General features: G+C 61.5%; 1 protein-coding gene across 5 annotated transcripts in view; it reads right to left on the bottom strand.

Moving 5' to 3' along the window:
• ACTN4 (actinin alpha 4) overlaps window positions 1-19,275 on the bottom strand; it is a 71,066-nt gene that overhangs the window by 5,030 nt on the left and 46,761 nt on the right. For 3 of the 5 annotated variants that reach the window (XM_044760108.2, XM_044760111.2, XM_044760106.2), the window contains exons 5-17: window positions 18,983-19,070; window positions 17,196-17,274; window positions 16,001-16,082; window positions 15,203-15,288; window positions 10,718-10,810; window positions 8,839-9,069; window positions 8,153-8,300; window positions 4,618-4,768; window positions 2,039-2,147; window positions 1,680-1,820; window positions 1,424-1,606; window positions 1,184-1,318; window positions 65-244 (exon numbers count right to left, since the gene is read on the bottom strand). In XM_044760108.2, the coding sequence (XP_044616043.1) occupies window positions 65-244; window positions 1,184-1,318; window positions 1,424-1,606; window positions 1,680-1,820; window positions 2,039-2,147; window positions 4,618-4,768; window positions 8,153-8,300; window positions 8,839-9,069; window positions 10,718-10,810; window positions 15,203-15,288; window positions 16,001-16,082; window positions 17,196-17,274; window positions 18,983-19,070 (1,706 nt within the window). Of the gene's footprint in view, window positions 1-64; window positions 245-1,183; window positions 1,319-1,423; window positions 1,607-1,679; window positions 1,821-2,038; window positions 2,148-4,617; window positions 4,769-8,152; window positions 8,301-8,838; window positions 9,070-10,717; window positions 10,811-14,140; window positions 14,227-15,202; window positions 15,289-16,000; window positions 16,083-17,195; window positions 17,275-18,982; window positions 19,071-19,275 lie in introns of all 5 variants that reach the window. The other 2 variants (XM_044760109.2, XM_044760107.2) reach the window with 1 other exon arrangement.

Below are 19,275 nucleotides of genomic sequence, written 5' to 3'. Positions count from 1 at the left end.
GGAGGCCCGGCCTGGGCGGCTGCAGGATCCTGAGCTGGCGGGGGCGGCGGGACGGTGGGCATACCTCCATGGTGTAGTTGGTGTGCTTGTTGTCGAAGATGAGGGCCTCCTGGATGAGCTGGTGCTGCTGCTCGAGCAGGTCCAGGTTGGGCTTGTAGTCCACGATGCTGCGCTCGTACTGCTTCAGGTGGCTCAGCTGGTCCTCCAGGGTCCCGTTCATCTCGATGGAAATGCGCCCGATCTCCTGCAGAGAAGGCACTGCGCTGGGGGCAGGCTGGCGGGCCCTCGGCCACCCCCAGCCACCTGGGGAAGGTCTCTCTGTCACTGGCTGCCCCACAGCCAGGGGGGCCTCCAGCCTGGGGCCTTTGCCCAGGGGTCCCCTCTCCTGGAAGGCCTGCAGCTCGCTGGCTGTCCCCCCAGTCCTGTCATCTAGAGTAAAGCAGCCAGGATGGAGCGTTTCTGTGCCAAGTATAATGCGCCCAACCTCACTGCACCCTCGACTCCCTGTGAGGCCCAGGACGGTGACAGCCCAGACTGCAGATGTGCAAACTGAGGCCCAAAGAGAGCAACTTGTCACAGCAAGTGGCAGAGCTGGGATCTGTCCCAGGCCTGGCCATCTTCAGAGCGGCTCCCCACGCCTCGGCTCCCACAGTGGCCACGCTGGGCAGCCAGCTCTGGGCTGCGAGGCTGGCCTGCCTGCGCCCCTCCCAGGCTTGCTGCAAGTTTAAGCGAGGCCGCCCTGGCCAACAGGGTGCCTGGTACACGGTGAGCAACTGGCAAGTGGCAGCCAGAGCTGCAATCGGATCTTTACCAGCCTTCCTGTGGCCGGGTCACAAGGGTCATCCGTGAGCACACTGAGGGTCTGAGCGCGGTAACTGTTTTCACACCCATTTTAGAGAGGAGAAAACTGAGGAGCAGAGATTAAACTCCTGAGCTCACGATTGCCAGTCCAGGGCAGAGTCGAGGCCTGAGCCACCTCTGACTGCTCAGCGGAGTCTCCCTCTGGGCAGCACTGCCCTTTCCACCGACGCAATCCTACTGACCCACCTCCTCCCGCGAGGCCGTCGGGACTCCCAGCCTGCTGGCCCCAGGGAGCACTGGGGCCTCCCGCTCACTGGGGGCTCTTTCCCAACTCGGCCCTGCCAGGCTCTCCTGGGCCCACAGCGGGGGCCGGGCCCCTCACCTCCATCTTAGTCTGGATCCAGGGCCCCACGATGTTGGCCTGGCTGGCGAACTGGCGGCGGAGGCGCTCGTTGGACTGCTGCTTGCTCTGTTCCTCCAGGAGGGCCTGGTCCCGCTTAGGCACCAGCTGCTGCACCTGGGGACGGCCGTGAGCAGCGCGGTCAGGTGGCGGCTCCCTCACCGGGCTGGCCCAGCCCCAGCCCCAGCCCCAGCCCGGGCCCTGCCGATGGGCCCCACTCACCTTCTCCCACTTGGAGTTGATGATCTGGGGTGTGACGGTGGTGTAGGGGTTGCTGCCCGACAGCTTGATGTGGTTGCTCTCGGCGATCCTCTGGGCCTCCTTGTGGATGGCCAGGATGGCATCGCGCTCCCTGTCGGCGTCTGGCAGTGTCGACTTGAACTGGTCATGGGCTGAGATGAGGCCCTGGGGAAGGAGAGGGAGTGAGGGGGCTGTCCAGCCCCGCTGAGGCCCCAGGAGAAGGTCGGCGGCTGCAGACCTCGATCTCCTCGATGGTGTGCACGATGAACATGTCCTGGAGATCCTCCATGGCACTCTCCATCCAGTTGTTGAAGGGGGCTGCCCGCTTGGCGTACTCCAGGTGCAGCTGGTCAATGGTCTCCAGCTGCTTCTCTGTTTTCTGGTGTGCATGGGGAGGGACAGGGACAGAGTACAGAGGTCAGCCAGCGAGCAAGAGCAGTGGGGAATGGGGGGGAGGGGTGTGGGGGCAGGAAGGAGCCAGAGAATGTCCCATCTGGGTGGGTCAGGGGAAGCTAAAGGGTCTGGACATGGTTACCGCCCCCCCAGCCTCAAGGCAGCGGGGACACAGGCTCGGTGGGTGGCATCGCCCCTCCTCACCTCCAGGGCTTCCCTGCGGCTGTGGGTCAGAGAGCCGAGGGCATCCCACTGGTCGCAGATCTTCTGGCACCGGGTGTTGACGTTGTGGGAGTCGTAGTAATCCAGCTCGCTGTGGGCCGGGAAGATGGTGATGAGGCCAGCAGGGGCAGTCAAGGGTGTGCTAGGGCCCACCCACCCCAGGCGTCTCAGGCCAGGTGCCAGGGACACCAACACTTAAGGACATCCGTCATCAATCACCCCTCCAGCCCACAGGCCCCCAGGTAGGAGGAACGTGGGGGAGGGGCTGACGGGCAGGGGCTTCCTCCTGCTCACACACTCCGTGATGTGCTCTGTCGCCATAAGCTACCTCGGAGGCCCCCGTGTGCGGCCCTCAACCACGCCCGCATCGGGACTGCGTTTCCATCTAAAGAAGTCCAGCAGTGTGCACTGGTTACGGGATGGGCTAGAGCCAAGCCCCCCGGGCTGAATTCTGCCTCTGATGCTGTCCTCATGTGACCCCTGGCAGGGCACTCCCTACTCTGGCCACCTCATTTTCTCATCCGTGAGATGGGAGGGCGTGGAGAGCATGTCACCCAGTACACGTGAACGCTGAGAGCAGCCCGCGGGCTCCGTAGGTAAAACCAGCGGCAGTATTTATCCAGGTTGCACATTTGTTTTAATGGGTATTAAAGCAGTTAATTGCTCTCATTCTATGCAATTACTAACATATTTAAGAAAAAAGAGAGCTGACTAGGGAGTAGGTTTGATCACTGCTACGCCCAGGGTTCAGGGAGCGCCAGGCTGGTACAATAGCTCCTGCCCCCACACCCACCACAGCCTCCCGGCCCCTCCATCCCTCAAACCAGCCCAGGTCCCTGGCTCCTGCAGTCCAGACACACAGACATTCTTAGCAGTGGGTTCCTAGGGAGTCATGCCTGTAGCAGGACCTTGGGGGCCTGGCGAGGGGTGGGGAGCAGGGAACAACTCTGGGGAGGAACAGGACCTGGGGGCTGTCTCGCCTGCCTGGTGAGCAAGCCGGGCAGGCAGGATACAGGGGCCAGGGCGCATGCAAGGGCTGGGAGAGGGAGTGAGGCTGTGCTCCACAGAGGCACCAGGCAGCCTGGGTTCCATTGCTGTCCCAACCACTCCCTAGCTGTGTGACCTTGGGCAAGCCCCTTAGCCTCTCTGTGCCTCAGCTCCCCCTCTGCAACGCAGTGGCTGGGGGAGTAAAGGAGCTGGTGCAGGCAGAGCACCGAGCGCTCTGAGTTTTCGTCACTGCCATTAGTCCACGCTCGCCGGGCTGTCCATCCAGATGGTCCTGGCCGGCCCTCGGCCCCTGATCATCGGGGAGGGAACGGACGGCACCCCAAACAGCCCTGCCCTTCTCTTCCAGGGCTACGGTCCGGAGAACTGCTTCAGGACCGTCCGTTCCCTGGCTCGGGGAGTGGGTTTGCACGGCTCTTCCCTGAGCCTGCGAAGTAGGCCGGCCTAGGACTTACTCCAAGTGTGTGTCCCACCAGCTTCCAGGGGCTGGCCCACCAATGGGGGGACCTGCCCACATCCCACCCCCACATCCCTGCGGATGTCTGCGTCTGTGACCTCATCTTCTCGGCCCGGGCACGCCAGGGGCAGGGGCTCAATCCTAGGAGAGGCTGCAGGACCCCAAGGGGACCCTCCAGTAGTGCCCAGCAGGGACCGCGAAGGCCCCACGGTACTTCTGCCGCAGGGTGAGCAAACGGGGTACCCCCAGAGCAACTGGGCAGTGCGGCGGGAGGAGTCAGGGAGGAAACTGGCCCAGCCCAGCGTGGCTGCACCAGGCGTCGGGCTGGCCCCGGCCTTGTAGGAACAGGAGTGTGGGGAGGATGGTGGCAGGGTGGGGGTGTCTGTGGAAAGGGCAGTTCCAGCCAAGGCTCCTATTTCTGAGCAGACAGCTATTTTGGGAGCCCTGCCGCCCCTCCAGGGCCTGCGGATTTTCCATGAAGTAATGGCCTGGGCCTCCCACTCGCTGGGCCCTCCCCGCTGCTGGCCGCTGCACTGGCGGAATAAGGCCCCCATTCACTGGCTCTGGAGGTTCAGTGTACTAATTGTGTCCGCAAGTTTATCTGACTGGGGCGGGGAAGGGAGGGCAAAGAACCGGCTGCCTGGAAGCTTTTACAATAAGCGTATTCTGAGCAGGAGAGGGAAGGGCAGCAGAACAATGGGCTCTCTGTACAGCCCTACTCCCTCAGGGAGGAGCGGGTGGGAGCAGTAGGGGCTAGGCTGCCCCCACATCAGGGGGCCAGGAGGTCCCCTTGGTATGGCAGGCAGAGGAGGTGGAGCCCCAGGGACCCCTACAGCCTAGGAATCAAGACAGGGGGTCAGAGACCTCCCTTCTATCAGAGAATCCAGACCCCACTGTTTCTCATCCGGGGTTAAGACGAGATGGATAAGGGCGTCCTTGAACAGGCCCTTCCCTGGCCTCTGACAGGAGTTGGGGGGCGGGCTGGGAGGCCCCGTCCAGGCCCTGTGGCAGGCCGGGCCTCAGGAGGCAGCCCCGCCACTGCTCTGGGCTGGGTGCTGAAGGGAAGGCAGGTGCAGGGGCTCCGTGAGCCCACACGTACTTGAGCTCCTGGGCGATGGCCGCAATCTGCTCCACGCGGTCCTGGTGTGCGGCCAGGTCGCTTTCGAAGGCCTCGTGCTTGCGGATGAGGGCTTTGATGTCCGACAGGGTGGCCGTCTCATAGTCCCGCTGCTTCAGCATGGCCTCCTTCCCTGGGGGCGCAGAGGGCAGGGGGTGCTTAGACACCAGCACAGCAGGAGTCCAGAGGGCCGTCCAACCAGAGAGGGAAACGGGGTGCAGTCCTCACATCCTGCCTCATTGAGGACGGTGCCACGAAGGCTAGAAACTTCTGGAACCTTTTTCCTTGCCCTTTCCAGGGATCTCTAAGCCCAACTATATCCTGGATGGAACCAGGAGACACTGTGGGGTCGGTGGGCCTGAGACGGGTATCCCAGTTGAACCTGCACGTCCTACACTTAGTGTCCGTTAGTGGTGGGAGATCATAAGAGGATGTGCTACCCTGGCTGGAGAGGGGTCACCCACCTGTGGAGGGCTGTGACCCACAGAAGCAGCGGGGCTATAGCCCTGCCTCAGCAGGGTGGGGCAGGGGAAGTGTTCAAGCCAGGCTTCTCCCAGGACCCGACCCCTGGGCCCGCCCCCTCAGGGTGCTGGTCCTAACACACATCCATGTGCTCCACCCCGTCCCAAGGGCAGTACACCGTCAGGCCCTCTGAAGGCAGGAGGAACACTGTTACTGGTCCTGGAGACCGGCTGGTTATACAGCCAAGGACAGGAGCTCAAGGAAGGGCCCACGCACAGGAAGGGCTGCAGAGGACCAAGGGGAAGTGCCCGCCTGGGCAGGCAGCTGGGAGCCCGGCTCCTGAAGGTGCCCTGCTCAGGCAGGCCACCTTGGGCTCCCCCTGGAGTGCTGCTCAGAGATCCCCTCCTCAGCACAGCACCAGAGCATATGAGCAACAGCTGCCCACCTGGTGCGGACCTCAGAGCGGTGGGGTGGCACGCAGCCTCTCCCCGCCTGTCCCTCATCTGTAAAACAGGGTCAACATCAGGCCTGGCGTCTCAGTGAGGTGACGTTCGAGAAGGGCAGGCATGGAGCCGGGACCATCGCATCCACCCCGAGGACCAGGCCGGCACTGGCAGGCGGGGGCGGCAGCCTGGGAGCCTGACTCCACGAGCCCTGCAGCCCTGGGGCGGGAGGCCTAACCACAAAGGCAAGCTTGCAATTCCCTTCTCCGAATTTTCTCCCAAGGGTGGGAACCCGAAATAGTAGGTTCCCACTTCTCCGCCTCCGCAGAGCTTCAGCAAGGGAGCCGGCCGGGGGCGCACTGCAAACTCGGGAGAGGCCGCGACAGCCACGGAGGGACTCGGGGCTCGTTCTTCCCCAGACAATCCAAGACCTGCACAGACCTGCACCCCTGCAGGCTGGGGGGGATGCTGAGGGGGACACAGAGTGATGGCGGCTCATCCCAACCTCTGGGCCTGACCCCCAGGGTGAGGAGGCTGCTACAACTGGGTCCCAGCTGTGCTGAGGGGGCGGGAGGCCGGTCTGTCCTCCTGTTCTGCATAATTGGGGGTTCAGAGGACAGAGGCTTTGGATCTTGGGAACGAGAGAAGGCAGGACTGCCTGGGGGCCCTGGGCTGACGCGAGGAGCAGGGCCAGATGCCAAAGGGGTGGGACAGGGGCATGTGGAGACCGCTGAACCAGTTGGGCCCTGGCTGGAGACAGGGCCGGCTACCCCTAAACACCTTCAGATGAAGGCAGGCCCCAGGGTCATTCCCAGGGAAGGTCTGGTGGCCGCACACCCACACTCCTCAGCCACAGGAAGCCATCTTCCCAGGGTCCGCTGGAGCCCCAGGCGAGGGACTGCAGAGCTGATAACATGGGCCAAGAGGCTCCAGAAGGGAAATCCACAGGGATGACACCCAGAGCCCGTGAAGGATGAGGGAGACACATGGCGTGGTAACAAGGAGACAGCCCAGTCCAGGCATGGGACACAGCTGCTGTGCCCGAGGGGCCCTGACAGGAGAAATACCCCAACCTGCTGGCCTGTAAGCCCCCCAGCTTGGGACCTCGCCTACCTGGGAAACGCCTGTGCACAAAGACGACGCTCAAGAGGGGTCTGGTGAATGAATGAACAAATGAACTAAATGCCAAGGCCCCTCCTCCGGGGGGGGGGGGTGTAGAAACCCTGGGCACCATTTCTGCGAGGTGTGACGGTGGTGCCCACATCCCTGGCCCGGGCCAGCTCTTCCGCGCCCCCCTTCCGGGTTCTCCTCCTCTACCTTCTTTCCCTGGCGGAGGAGGGACCAGGGTCTGGCTCTGGATCTGGCAGCTGCTGCTGGAGAACAGCCGGCCTGAGCTCATGTGAAGAGGGCACTAGATGGGCTGCAGCCAGGGACATGGGTGACGTGGGCCCAGGTCTGCGATCATGCAGGTATGTGTTCACAGGCTGACGGGGCGGGGCAGACTCCGTATGGGTGCCTCTGGGTAGGTCTTAGTATGTGGCTAGTGTGGGGGCTGCCTGCAGAAAAGCTGGGTGGGTGGGGGCTGGAGGAGCCACCAGAGGCTCAGTGAGGATCTCACAGGGAGCTGTGGGGGTGGAAGGGATGAGAGCCAACACTGAGCAATGCAGAGAAGTGTGAAATCAGCCGGGCAGGGCGGTGGCAGGAGGGCAGAGACAGAGTTGGCGAGGAGGCGGCCAGAAGCGGGAGTGCGGGCTATGGATGCTCTCGGCTTTCCCAGGCACCAGCCACTTTCTGAAGACTTACAGGCCCCTGGGATCTGGAATCTCAGCCATGGGGGCTCCTGACCGAGGCCAGGGACGTGATGGAATTCCACATCCTGAGCCAAGGGGACAGGCAGCCCAGAGCCGCTGAGGAACAGGAGGCACAGCTACTCTTTGGGGACAAGCCATCCTGTGGGGGGCCAGGCCCTGGGAAGGAGGCTCTGGGATGGGTCACGAGGGCAGAGAGCTCCCAGGTGGGCCACATTGACGGGTGGCAGCCAGCGGCCAGCGAGCACGGTCTTCGGGTCGGGCAGCAAGCCAGGGGGCAGCTCCCTGGCCTTGCCTTTAAGGACCGTGCTCAGGACACAGGTCCATCCAGCACGGGTTCTTCAGCATGAAGTCCATGGTCACAAAGGGTGGGGAAGACGGAAGGCGTGCTGTCTGCACACAGGCTGCTGGGGATGGGTGAGCCTGTCCCCACGTCCACCTGGCCCAGGACGGGCACCGTCCTCAGGGAAGACACGGCAGAGTGGACAGGGCACGGCTCACCTCCCCATGGAGCTGGGGTGAGGCATGGCTGCATTCCTGGACGACTGGCTTTTGATGACCCAGGGAGGGGCCCACCTGCTTGTAACCTCTGGGCCAGAACAGCCAGGACGATAAGGAGGGCCTGGCCCCAAACTGTTCGCTGCTGCCTGGGACTGGAGGACCCGGACCCAGAGCAGCATTTCTGACATGCACATGCCCAAGCAGCAGGAAAGGGGGCCTGACACAGACCCACCACAGGAGGGGTGCTGTGCATGAGCGTGCGCCTCAGAGACGGGAAAGCGGTGAGGCAGCGGAGGGCCATACCATCGGTCCAGGCCTCGTGGATGGAGGCTTTCTGCCGGAACTTCTCCGCCAGGTGGTCGAGCCGCTCCAGCCTGCGGATCTCGTTCAGCAGCCACTCCTCATAGCCCTTCTCGGCCTGCTCCAGGTGCTGCCAGCCGTTGTTGATGTCCTGCAGGGCAGGGGGGCAGGGCTATCACAGGGCAGCTTGGGCACCCAGCAGGGCGATGCCTCCCTGAGGGATGCTGATGGGCTGGGGTCACGTCTGCCCCCTGCTTCGCTGTGTCCGTGTGCCCAGACAGGGCCCGGTGCATGGCAGGTGCAGTCAGTTCTTTGAGATTAAATGGATGAATGAAAATGAATGAATGACACGGATGGGGCTATGGGAGCCGAAGGTGACTGTCCAGGGGATATCGTCCGTCCCCTGAGAAGGGGCCTCAAGCACCTGGTGGTCCTGGAGTCACAGCTGACAGCCGGTCCAAATTCAAACAATTCCACACAAACTACGGTGTGGTTTGGGGATGGGGGTAAGATTCTGGGCAGAGGCAGGGAGGGGCGCATGGTCAAGTACCAAGTGCCCCTCCCCCATCGCACGGGCTGTGCATTCTAGTTAAGAAAGACTGTGTGCGCCAAACAACACGCCTGGGAGGGTCTGGAGCTGCCCCTCTGCTCCTCGCAGTTCCGCAAGCCCCGGCGCCCTGGGCACTCACCGAGACCATCTTGCCCTCGGAGGGCATGAAGGCGGGCCGGTTGCTGAGGCGCAGCTTGGTCTGCAGCGTGTTGAAGTTGATCTCCAGCTGGCACTTCTCCTGCACCTTGGGCGGCTTGTGCACACGCCGGTAGTCGCGGAAGTCCTCCAGCTTCTGCTGCATTTCCTGGATAGTCTTCTGGGGCACGCGGTCCTCCAGCCAGGGGATCGTGCGCCGGATCCACTCCAGGAGCTGTGGGCCCACAAGGAGCACGGAGGAGGCCTTTGTGGGGGGCCCTCAGGGCGCTGACAGGGCCACCCCCGGCTCGTGGGAACACGAGACCTGGATCTTCGAGGGCCCGATCTTGGGGATCACCCCTGTTCCCCAGCCCAACTTGCCCAAGATTCCTCTTAGGATCCCATGGCAAGGAATTTGGGAACACGTGCCCCTCTCTGAACCGCCGTGCTGTTCTCTGGCTACTTCCTCTCTTGGTTTTCCTTTTCCTCAGATCTAAGCTGGGCAGCTTGAAGTCAAACGCCCCTCCTCGGAGGGCCTCCCCATCACAGCCCACCATGTGAGCCCGCTGTCACCGTCTTCACTGGGCTCAGCACTGTCTGAATCTCCCGGCTCCCTGTTCACTGACCGCAGGCCCAGCTCGCTCTGGGGCGGCCAGTGCCATGCAAAGGGGCTGGGACATAAAAAACCAGAAAGTGAGGTTGAAAAAGACAGTGACCTCTATTTTTATGAGCCGCTCATGTCTTTGATGGAGTGGGGAAGGGGTATAAAAAGCAAACAAACTGGACATTCTAGAACAATCCTAGGAGAGTAAAATCGGTTACTGTGCAACATAGACACGCTCGGAGAAGTGGTTCGCAAACGCCAACCTCTGGCAAACGAAGAGAACCGAGGACAAAGGTGCCGCGTGTGTTTATGTCTTGATGCATGGCGCCAACTGCCCTCTCTCGGGAAAGGCTGATTCTAAAATATGCAACCTTTTAACTTTTTCTTGGTATTAGAAATGATGGTGGTAACAGATGGCAGCTTTTTCTTTTTAAAATATCCTTAACTTGGCAAAATAAAAAGTTGGCTGCCATGGGTTGGCTGTCACACCTCTTCCCGGTCCGTGAAATCTCAAAGTCTGGGAACCACTGGTCTAGAGGGGCAGTCAAATGACTGCCCTTGGGGAGCTGAAGTGTTTTTATTTTTTTAATCTGGGAATTTAAAAACTAAAGGAGCGAATCTAGAAGGCATGTCCTAAACGCCCATGTTCCCGACTGACAGTCGGGCCCAGGCTCTGGAGTGGGGCTGCCTTGGTTTGAACCCCGGTTCTGTCCCACCAGCTGTGTGATGGTAGCCGTGCGCTGGACCCTCTCTGGGCCTCAGTTTCCTCACTTGGAAAACAGGGTGACAGGAGCCCCTCCTCATAGGGCTGCTGTGAAGACGGCTGAGCCCGCTCACGAGGGGCTCACAGGGGCCTGCCACGATGAACAGCAATCCTGTCACCATCACACCAGCTCCTGCTCTCTCCATCCTACTGATCAGTCCCTCGGGGGAAGGGCACGGGAACAGGAGTTTGAAAAAGCTCCCTGGAAGGTTCTAGAGCAACGTTCAGGAAGCTGCCCTTGAGTGTCTCTGTAGGAAACCATGCTCAAGACCCAGGAGCCAGCTAGCAGAGTGACATTCCAGTGTCACCCTTAGCCTTGTGAAACCAACCCGAGAGGTCTCAAATTGGCTTGGTCCAACACTGCCTGTAACCTTACAACCTTTTCTAGAAAGTCTCACTGCCATGCTGGTCCTCCCCTCTGCAAGTGTCACACGACCTCCGGCCAAGGGTAACAAGGGGTGACCCGACCTTTCAGCTGCAGCGGGGCCCCGGGGTGGGGATGAGTGGCACACTCACATCGCTGGCCAGCCTCTCGTAATCTTCCATCAGGTGCTCGTTCTCCTGATTGACAGCCAGCACCTTGCAGATCCGGTTGGCGGCCGTCTCAGCCTGGGTCACGGAAGCACACAGTCAGGGCTGCCTGGGGCTGGCAACCCTCCCTCCTGACACACAGGTCCCCTGAAAGCTGGCTCCTCCAGGGCCCACAGAGAACTCCCCGAGGAGGGAAGGAAAGGAAGCGCAGCTCCAGCAAGATGGCGCCCTGAGTGCCGTGTCCCGAGAGACCTTGCTGGTGTCCCCGCAGCTGACTGCTAAAGGCCCCGTCCAGATAGCTGGGCCCCTCGGCTAAGGGCCTGGACCCTGGAGGTGCTGAGGGGAGCTGGGGAGCCCTCCCACTGTAGGGGAAATGGATTCACAGGCCCTCTGGTGCCCTCCAACAGGAGGGTTGGGCGAGGTTGAGTGGGGTCCTTTGGTGGGCCAAGCCCTGGAAGGGGTCTCCCTTAGGTGGGAGAGTAGGCTGTAGAAGGCCAAGCTAGACAGCGATGGGACAGAGCAAGGGGCAGGGGTACTGGTGTCCCCCCAAAAGAAGCCTGGTGGTCAGCACACAGCCAGAGCGTGCCTGGCCCTTCCTAATCCTCCCCTTGGAGGTGGGTGTCGACAGCTCACTGGGCAGAAGTCACAATCCACGGGGCAGAAGGGAGCCAGGGCCTTGGAAAGCAGCGTGGTGGAGACAGTGACTAGCCTCTGCCCAGAACCACAGGACAAGGTCCCGCCTTGTGCTGCTGGGGGACAGTGCGAGGAGAGGTGGAGGAGGAGGGTGAGGAGTGCCACACGGGGGAGGAGAGACCAGGTACCTTTCAGGAAGCACAGAAAGGGTCCAAGAGGAAGAGTTGAAACAGCAACAGAACAGGAACAGAAATAGGAGGGTCTACAGAGTGGTGGGGAAGGAAAACAGAGAGCTGGGGGAGGGCTCCAGGCCCGCCCCTCCCGGTCACACGCCGCACCAGGGGACAGGCGGGGAGCCGAGCAGGGACCGCCGAGGTTTGTGCACACGCACACCCCGCATCGTGCTGCAGGACACGTCGACGGCCCCAGGCACTGCCCCTCAGATGAGGCTCAGGAGGGCTCAGCCAATGACCACTGGCCCATGTGACACAGGAAGCAGAGCCCAGGTCGCAGCTTGTGGGGGGTGACAGAGGTCAGGCCCTGACCCCTAACTTGGAAGAGATGACCGGCACCGCAAGCTAAAACCCACTTGGCTGTGCAGACCCACACGGGCGGGCGCTGCAGTCATCAGTGTCTGTTGCACGGCTGGGCGCCTGGCACCCAGCCGGGGCTGGGCGTGTGTGATGTACGCAGGGCTGATGAATGAACCCGAGAGCAAAGAGCAAGGGGCAGGCGCTTCAGCGGCTAGAAGTGAACCATCAGGAGCGAACGGCGTTCTCAGAGCCAGAGCTGGGGCTCGCCTCACACTGACAGACTACAGCTACACCCCCGGAGGGCTCTTCAAGAGCCTGGACAGGGGCCGGCCCGATGGCGCAGCTATTAAGTTCACACATTCTACTTCTCACCGGCCCGGGGTTCACTGGTTCAGATCCCGGGTGCGGACATGGCACCACTTGGCACGCCATGCTGTGGTAGGCGTCCCACGTATAAAGTAGAGGAAGATGGGCACGACATTAGCTCAGGGCCAGGCTTCCTCAGCAAAAAGAGGAGGACTGGCAGTACTTAGCTCAGGGCTAATCTTCCTCAAAAACAAACAAACAAACAAACAAACAAACAAACAAAAAGAGCCTGGACGGAGTCTCTGGGGACAAGACAGTGGCAAAAATAAAAAGCATGGCCAGGCTGTCCTGAGCAGCAGACGCAGCAGAGGGAAGCTGGACTCATCGCTGGAGAAGCCTGAACTTTGTTTCCTCCCTCACGAGAGGGCCCCCGCTGCCTCGGAAACCCGGGACGCTCTGACCTGGGCTGCCCTGCCAGTGTCAGCTCCCTCAGTCCCTCTGCACAGGAGGCCAGCTCAGCACAGGAGCACTTTGGGCAGGAGAGAACACCCTCCCTCGAAGGCACCGTGGGGCACCTGGCTCGGGGCCGCGAGGGCTGAGTCCAGTGGCGAACGTGCTGTTAGCCAGCATTGGTGGTGAGAATTTTCCACTGCTACCCACCCACCCCCACTAGGGTGGGGTCCCCTCCAGCAGAACATGCCAAACACAAGCTCCAACCACATGCAGGGCAGCTGGTGAGAGGCTCTGAAATGTGGCTCCCGGGACAGGGCTGGGGAGACCCCTGCCGCTGTGACCACGCCATCATCTGCGGCGCACTCAGGGAGCCAGGCACCGTCTAAGCCTTCACCCGTACGAGCTGCCTTCATCTTCAGAACAACCCTGAGATGGGAACTGACATGGTCCCCACTTCAGACGGGGGAGCTGAGGGGAAGTGATTTATCCGAGGTCATAGTGCTAAGGGTGGCAGAGCAGGGCCGGGCAGACCGCCCACGGGAAGGCCCCGCCGGACCCGGCTCTGAAGGGGGCGCTCTGCAGGAGGCCGCAGGTGCAGTCCTGTCCTGTGGCATCAGGGGCAGCTCCCACCTCCCTGAACCATGCTTCCTCCTCTTCTGACCAGGGATACTGCCCACCCTCCCTGGGACTCTCTTAGAGCCTATGCTCGTGGGGTCCTGGGAGGGGTGCCTCGCAGGTGGTGAGAGCTCCATAAGCAAGAGCTCATTTCTTCTCCTCCTCCCAACTGGTGACACAAAACCAAGTCACTAGGGGTCCATCGCTGCCCAAGACCAGAGACCAGGAGGCAAGCAGCGGGGACAGAGGTGCCCAGGCCTCCAGGCAGCCTCTCTCCCCAGGGGCAGCTGGGCACCTTTCTGCGGAAGTGGAGGACCCCCACGGGGGCAGTGTGAGGTCAGCCCAGCTCACGGGGTGCCGCCTCTGGGAACAGACACTCCCGCCTGCTCTGCCTGCATCAGCGGGCTGCCGGGGCCCGGCCGGACAGCTAGGCCAGCAGGGGCCAGCTCAGCAAGGAGTCTAACCTGCTCACGAGAGCCCTCGCGGGGTGCTGGGGAGGGAAAGGAGCTGCAGAGTGGGGGGCAGAAGCCAGTGCTCCGGGGGAAAGGGCCCAGCGTGGAGCCTGGGCCACACGGCAGCTCTGTCGTGAATGCGGAGCTGGGCCTCGACAGCCTCGTCTGAGAAACTGGGGCGCCCCTACCTCACAGGTGTTCACAGGGGTCATCTGCAGCATGTCAGCACCGGACCTGCACCGGCTCACAGGTGGCACTGGAGGCCCAGGGTCACAAGAAACCCGCCTGAGCGGGTCAGCCCTCATGCCATGGCGGCCTGGCCACGGCTCCAACCACAGATGGGTGGTGGGGATGGGAGGGGACAGAGAGGGTAAGTCTCCAGGCACAGCAGCGAGGGGCGCTCCGCCTCAGCTCACCTTCTGAGCCCCCGAGAAAGCGTGGTAGAAGCAGGACACGTAAGTCATGATGGCCTTCTCATCTGGCCTCAGAGTGCCTACAATATCTGCGCAGAGAGAGAGAGAGAGAGAGAGAGGCAGGAGAGAGTGAAAGATGCAGGGGCGGCCGAGGCTCATGCAGGAGGAACAGCTTGCTCTGGACTGGAAGCCAAACCCCAGCTTGGGCTGCAGGCACGGCTGCCGAGGGTTTGTAGAGGGCGGTGGGGAGGGGGTCCAAATAGGTGGGTTCCTCTTCTGACCAGGCCTGGGCTTGTGATACTAGCCATCGGCTCTAGAAAGGAAGGCTTGTTTGGGTCTGGAGCAGTCAAATGCTAACTGACCTTTCTGAAAACCTAAGTCAATCATACTGTGTGCGACCACCTACCACCTTAGCATGAGCCACCTAACGGTCTCCTGGGGGCCTCAGAATAAACCCAAACTCCTGACCCCAGATGACAACGGTCCTACACAGCCTGGCCCTGTCACCTGCTCCAGCCTCACTTTCCAACTCTCCTCTCCTCGCTAACCATTCTCCAGCCACTCCTTGGACAAGCCAAGCTTATTTCTGCCTCGGGGCCTTTGACCTTGCTCTGCCCTCTGCCTGGAGCGATTTTCCTACCAATTCTGCTCATCACTCCCAGTGGCTGCTCACTCGCCCTTCAGACCTAATGCGGCCCCTGGGCACCTCTATGACGTCCCACGCTCTCTACTGCACTGGTCACCACATGAAATGCCTCCTCTGAGGACTTGCCTACTGTCTATTTCACCCACTAGAATGTCAGCCACACGAGAGGAGGGACTCTGCCTGCCTCAGTCCCTACTGTACCCTCAGTGCCCAGAGCAGAGCCTGGCACAGAAGAGGCCCTCGAGAGGTAGTGTGAGCAAAGACTAAATGGGCAGCAATGCCAGGGAGCTGGGGGGTGGCTTCCAGTCGGAGAGAGAGGCCACTGCCGTCTGCAAGAGAAACGAAGTGAGCGTGGAGCGAGAGGCAGCAGCGGCATTGGGCAGTGGCGGCGGGGGGGCCTGCCTGGCCCTGCCCGGTACCTTCTGCGCTCCCGAAAAGGCATGGTAGAAGCTGGACACATAGGTCATTATGGCCTTCTCGTCGGGCCGGGCCGTGTTCACAATGTCTGCAAGTGAACAACAAGGGTTAATCCGCCCAGCAGGGGCGGGGGAGGGCGGCTCCCGGGATCCAGAGGCTCCAAGGCCAGAGCCACCCCGGGAGAGGGACCCTCAGAGTTGATCCAGTGACCCCTGTGACTCCGGTGGGCTTGGCCACACCCTCAGCCCCCCAGCCCCCTGGGTCTCTGGAAAGGCCAAGGCTGTGGGAACCGGATTGGAATGAGGCCACTTCCTCTCTCTGAGAACGGCCTCAAGGGTCTGCTGGACAGACAACCCCAGGGGCCCCCGGAGGCCAGAGGCACCAGTCCCAGCTGGGGGTGGTGCATGGCTGGGAAACGGAGCACAGCCGGAAAAGGAAAAAACAAAACACTCCCCTTCGGAGGGCTCCGCACTGAGCCTGCGGCAGGCGGGGAGGCAGAGAGAGGCCTCCACTGTTGGCAGGAGTCAGCCCTCCGGGCCACCCGCACCCCTCCCGAGGGAGAGTAAGACCGTCAGGCAGGTGCCCGGGCCCTGGACCAAGATGCAGCCCCCAGAGCCGATCCTCTTCCAGCTTCTCCACCCCCAAGCGTGCCTGCCCTGCTCAGGCTCCCCCCGCAACACCACTGTCCCCAGTTCACCCAAGTTCATCCAGCCATCCTGGCAGGCTCTGCCAGCTCCTGAAGTTACTGCTAGCCACGCCCACAAAGCAGGGTGTCGACTGAACAAAAGCGATGCACTTACCCTCTGCATCCAACATCTTGGGAATGTCTAGGTATTTCTCGGCCACTTCAAAGGCATTGTTCAGGTTGGTGACTGGGTCGTCCTGGGGGGGTCGGCGAGGGAAGGAGGAAGAAATCCGTCAGGGGCAGGAGGCAGAAGCAGAAGAGAGTAAGGGAGGGCTGGCCCGGAAGGTGGGACCCGGGAAGGGACAGGACTGGAAAAGTTCCTTTAGGCAGCTCTCAGCCACCTGTGCAGCTGCAGGGACGGGGGACACCCAGAGACAGTCAATTCCTACCAAGAGGAATCCCCTGGAAATCTTTGAGGGGTAACTATGGACCTTTTCTCCAGAAAAAAATGCAGGTGCACTCTTTTCTTCCAACTTCCAGCCACCCCTGAGACCCCAGATACAGACCCCTGTCCTGAGACCCAGAAAGTGTGGTCCAGACCTGGGAGAGCCCCGGGGGGGTTGGAGGGCGGGGGGGAGGGAGCAAACCAAGGCTTCCACGTTTCCACGCGCCCAGAGCATCCCGCACGCTGCCTCCCACTGCCTATGGGATTGAAGCCCACTCCACCCTGACCATCCCTCACGTGCCCCCCACCTGGAATGCCCTCTCTCTGGCTCTAGGCTGCCTCCCCCTCCAGAGACCCCTCCCACTGGCTGGGCAGGGCCCTATCCCTCCTCCACAGCCCCGCCCAGTCAACCCCCACCCGGCCTCCCCTCGGCCTGAGCACACGTGCACAGCCTCATGCGGCTTGTCTGCTCTGGACACCTTGTCCTGCCTTCCCCACGAGGCTGGGCGCTCCTCGAGGGCAGGGCCTAGGTCTTACAGGGTCATAAGCTTTGTGTAGGCAAATCAGAACAGGACCCTGCCCACGAAACATCTACCCCCTCCCCCAGGGGCAGAGAGAGAAGGCTTCCAGAATCTAGGAGTTAAGCAAGGGGAACTGGAAGGCCTGGCTGGCCAGGCCCCAACATAATCCCAGGCAGTTGCAGTGCCCACGGAGGGAGAAGAGGACCGGGCCCGAGGGAACAAGGGAGGTGAGAATCAGCCATCTAGCCTGGGGTCTGACAGCAGCTGGCACGAGGCTCTCCCAGCCTGCCCGTCTGAGCCCAGGATCCAGCTCTGGACGCCAGCGATGGCTGGGCCTGGGGGAGGTGACCGAGAGTTGGGGTGGGACTCGGGCTGAGGCCCTTGAGGACGCAAAGGACACACACCTTTCTCAGCTTGTCGTACTCGATCAGCTCCGGTCTGTGCCGGTGGATCAGGGCATTGAAGGCAAGACCATCCTTCCAGCTGTGGACGGAAAGGAAAGCTCATGAAGAGGGCGCACACGCTGTCCTGGGAGCGCTGAGAGGCCCCGCACACCTTGAGGAATGATGGATTCCTGCTTATCGGGGCAGCTGAGTGTGCGTGCCAGGCCCTGCCGGGGGACGGCACGGCACAGCAGCCAAGAGTATGACCGCTGGAGCCACACAAATCCTGGCTCTCCCACTTATTGTCAGCATGACCTAGGGCAAGTCCCATAATCTACTCCCTCGGGTTCCCTGTCTAGAAAAGAGGAACAGTCCCTCCTTCCGAGGGCCGTGGTAAGGATGAAACGAGTGAACGTGTGAACGCCCAGCCCAGCACCCCAGCCGTACGAGCACTCCAGGACTGCAGCTACTGGGAGGGCCGTGCCTGCTGCCCTCTGCACATGCAAGGCTCCCCTGACCTGGACAGGCCGCTGGGCAAGACGGCCCACTGCAGGAGGCCAGGGCCTACACTGTGTGACCTCTGCCCCTTAGCTGACCTGACCTTCGGGCTGGCTGAATGCCAGAGTGAGTGTGGCTTGGCATGAGGGTCTCTGTTTAGAGGAAGATGATGCTGGTCACAAGCTAGACTGGCCACATGTCCCTCCCTGAGGCCCTCTAAGGGCTGTTCCTGTGGGGTCAGGTTTAATGGACCTCCTCAGGAGGGCCCCCGACAGAGGTGCTGCCCCTTTTCACTGTCCATGACCTCGTCCTGCCTTGTATCTGCAGAGCAGTCCTCGCCACCTGCAGCTGTGCGCCTTTGTCAGCTACGGGGCCCCTATGCAACCTTCCAGGGGCAGGATTCATTTTGGTCCCACTCTTGGCACAGGGTAGGCACTCCATAGATTTGTATCAATTGAAGAAATAAATGAGTGAGAACTGCAGAGAGGACCAGGCAGTTGGTGACAGGAAAAGGAAAGAGACACACAGAGGACATCAGGGAGGTACCACACACTATTTATGGGGGAGGACGATGGAACAGTCCCCAACCCCCAATGCCAGGGCCCCAGAGAGCCTGGGACATAGCAGGCCCTCTCTGGGGCCCAGGAGGCCTCATTCTTCACTCCGATGTGTGCCTCATCCCTGGTCCATCCCCCACGAGGACACCAGAGGCTCAGAGGGGTGAAGTCAAGCCAAGCCGGATCTGATCAGGGCACCCCAAGGCCGCGCTCCTGACCAGCAGGCCACACGGCCTCCCGCACTCTGGATCTCACATGGCGCTGACCATGCTAGCTCGTGTTACAGTGGTGGTGGACACGTCTCATTTCCCTGTCTCCCGAGGGAGGGCAGCTTCATGGCGGGGCTGAGTCTTGTGCATCATAGTGGACACAGAGCCCATTTTCCTAACACGAAATTCACTGGCAACTCTCAGGACGCGTCCCTCTTGCGAGGTCAAAATAAAGGCAGAGTTTTGTTGTTGTCTCTACGTTTCCTTGCTTGGGGAGGAAGAAGATTCTATAAAGCCCACCAGAGAGCCGGGCCTTAAAGCCTTCAGCCCAGGACAGCGTGGCGACTGCCTCCTGCCCCTCCTCGGAGAGGATGCAGGGACCTTCTAAGGAGCTCACGGGGGCCAGTGGCAGGGGAGGGCCCTGAGGGCTGGCATCTCACAGACGACAACAGAAAGACAGAAAAGAGGCAGGTGGGAGGATGGCGTGGCAGCCCAGGAAGAAGCGAGGGAAGGAGGTGGGCTGGGACCCTCGGCAGGCGCTCACCTGATGTGGAAGTTCTGCACGTTGACATTCTTATACGGGGCGGTCTTCCTCTGGCACCAGAGAAGGAGCCCTTCCTTGGCAGATGTCTCTGTAAAACACACAAGGACGGTGAGCATCGGCTTGAAACGAAAGCCTTGGGACCAGCCCGGGCGGATCGCGCTTTCAGCTCGGGCCCAGGTCAGACAGAGGCCGGGGGCAGGGTGTCGACAGAGCAGCAGAGCCCAGAGCAACAGCCCCTGTTCCAGATACGGGCAGGCCTCTGCTGATCCTAAAGCCGATCCGCGTGCACGGCC

The sequence above is a fragment of the Equus asinus genome, chromosome 26, assembly GCF_041296235.1.
Source record: "Equus asinus isolate D_3611 breed Donkey chromosome 26, EquAss-T2T_v2, whole genome shotgun sequence".
In the NCBI taxonomy this organism is placed as follows: Eukaryota; Metazoa; Chordata; class Mammalia; order Perissodactyla; family Equidae; genus Equus; species Equus asinus.
Note: the sequence above shows the minus strand (reverse complement) of the source record. Positions and strands in the feature narration are given on the sequence as shown.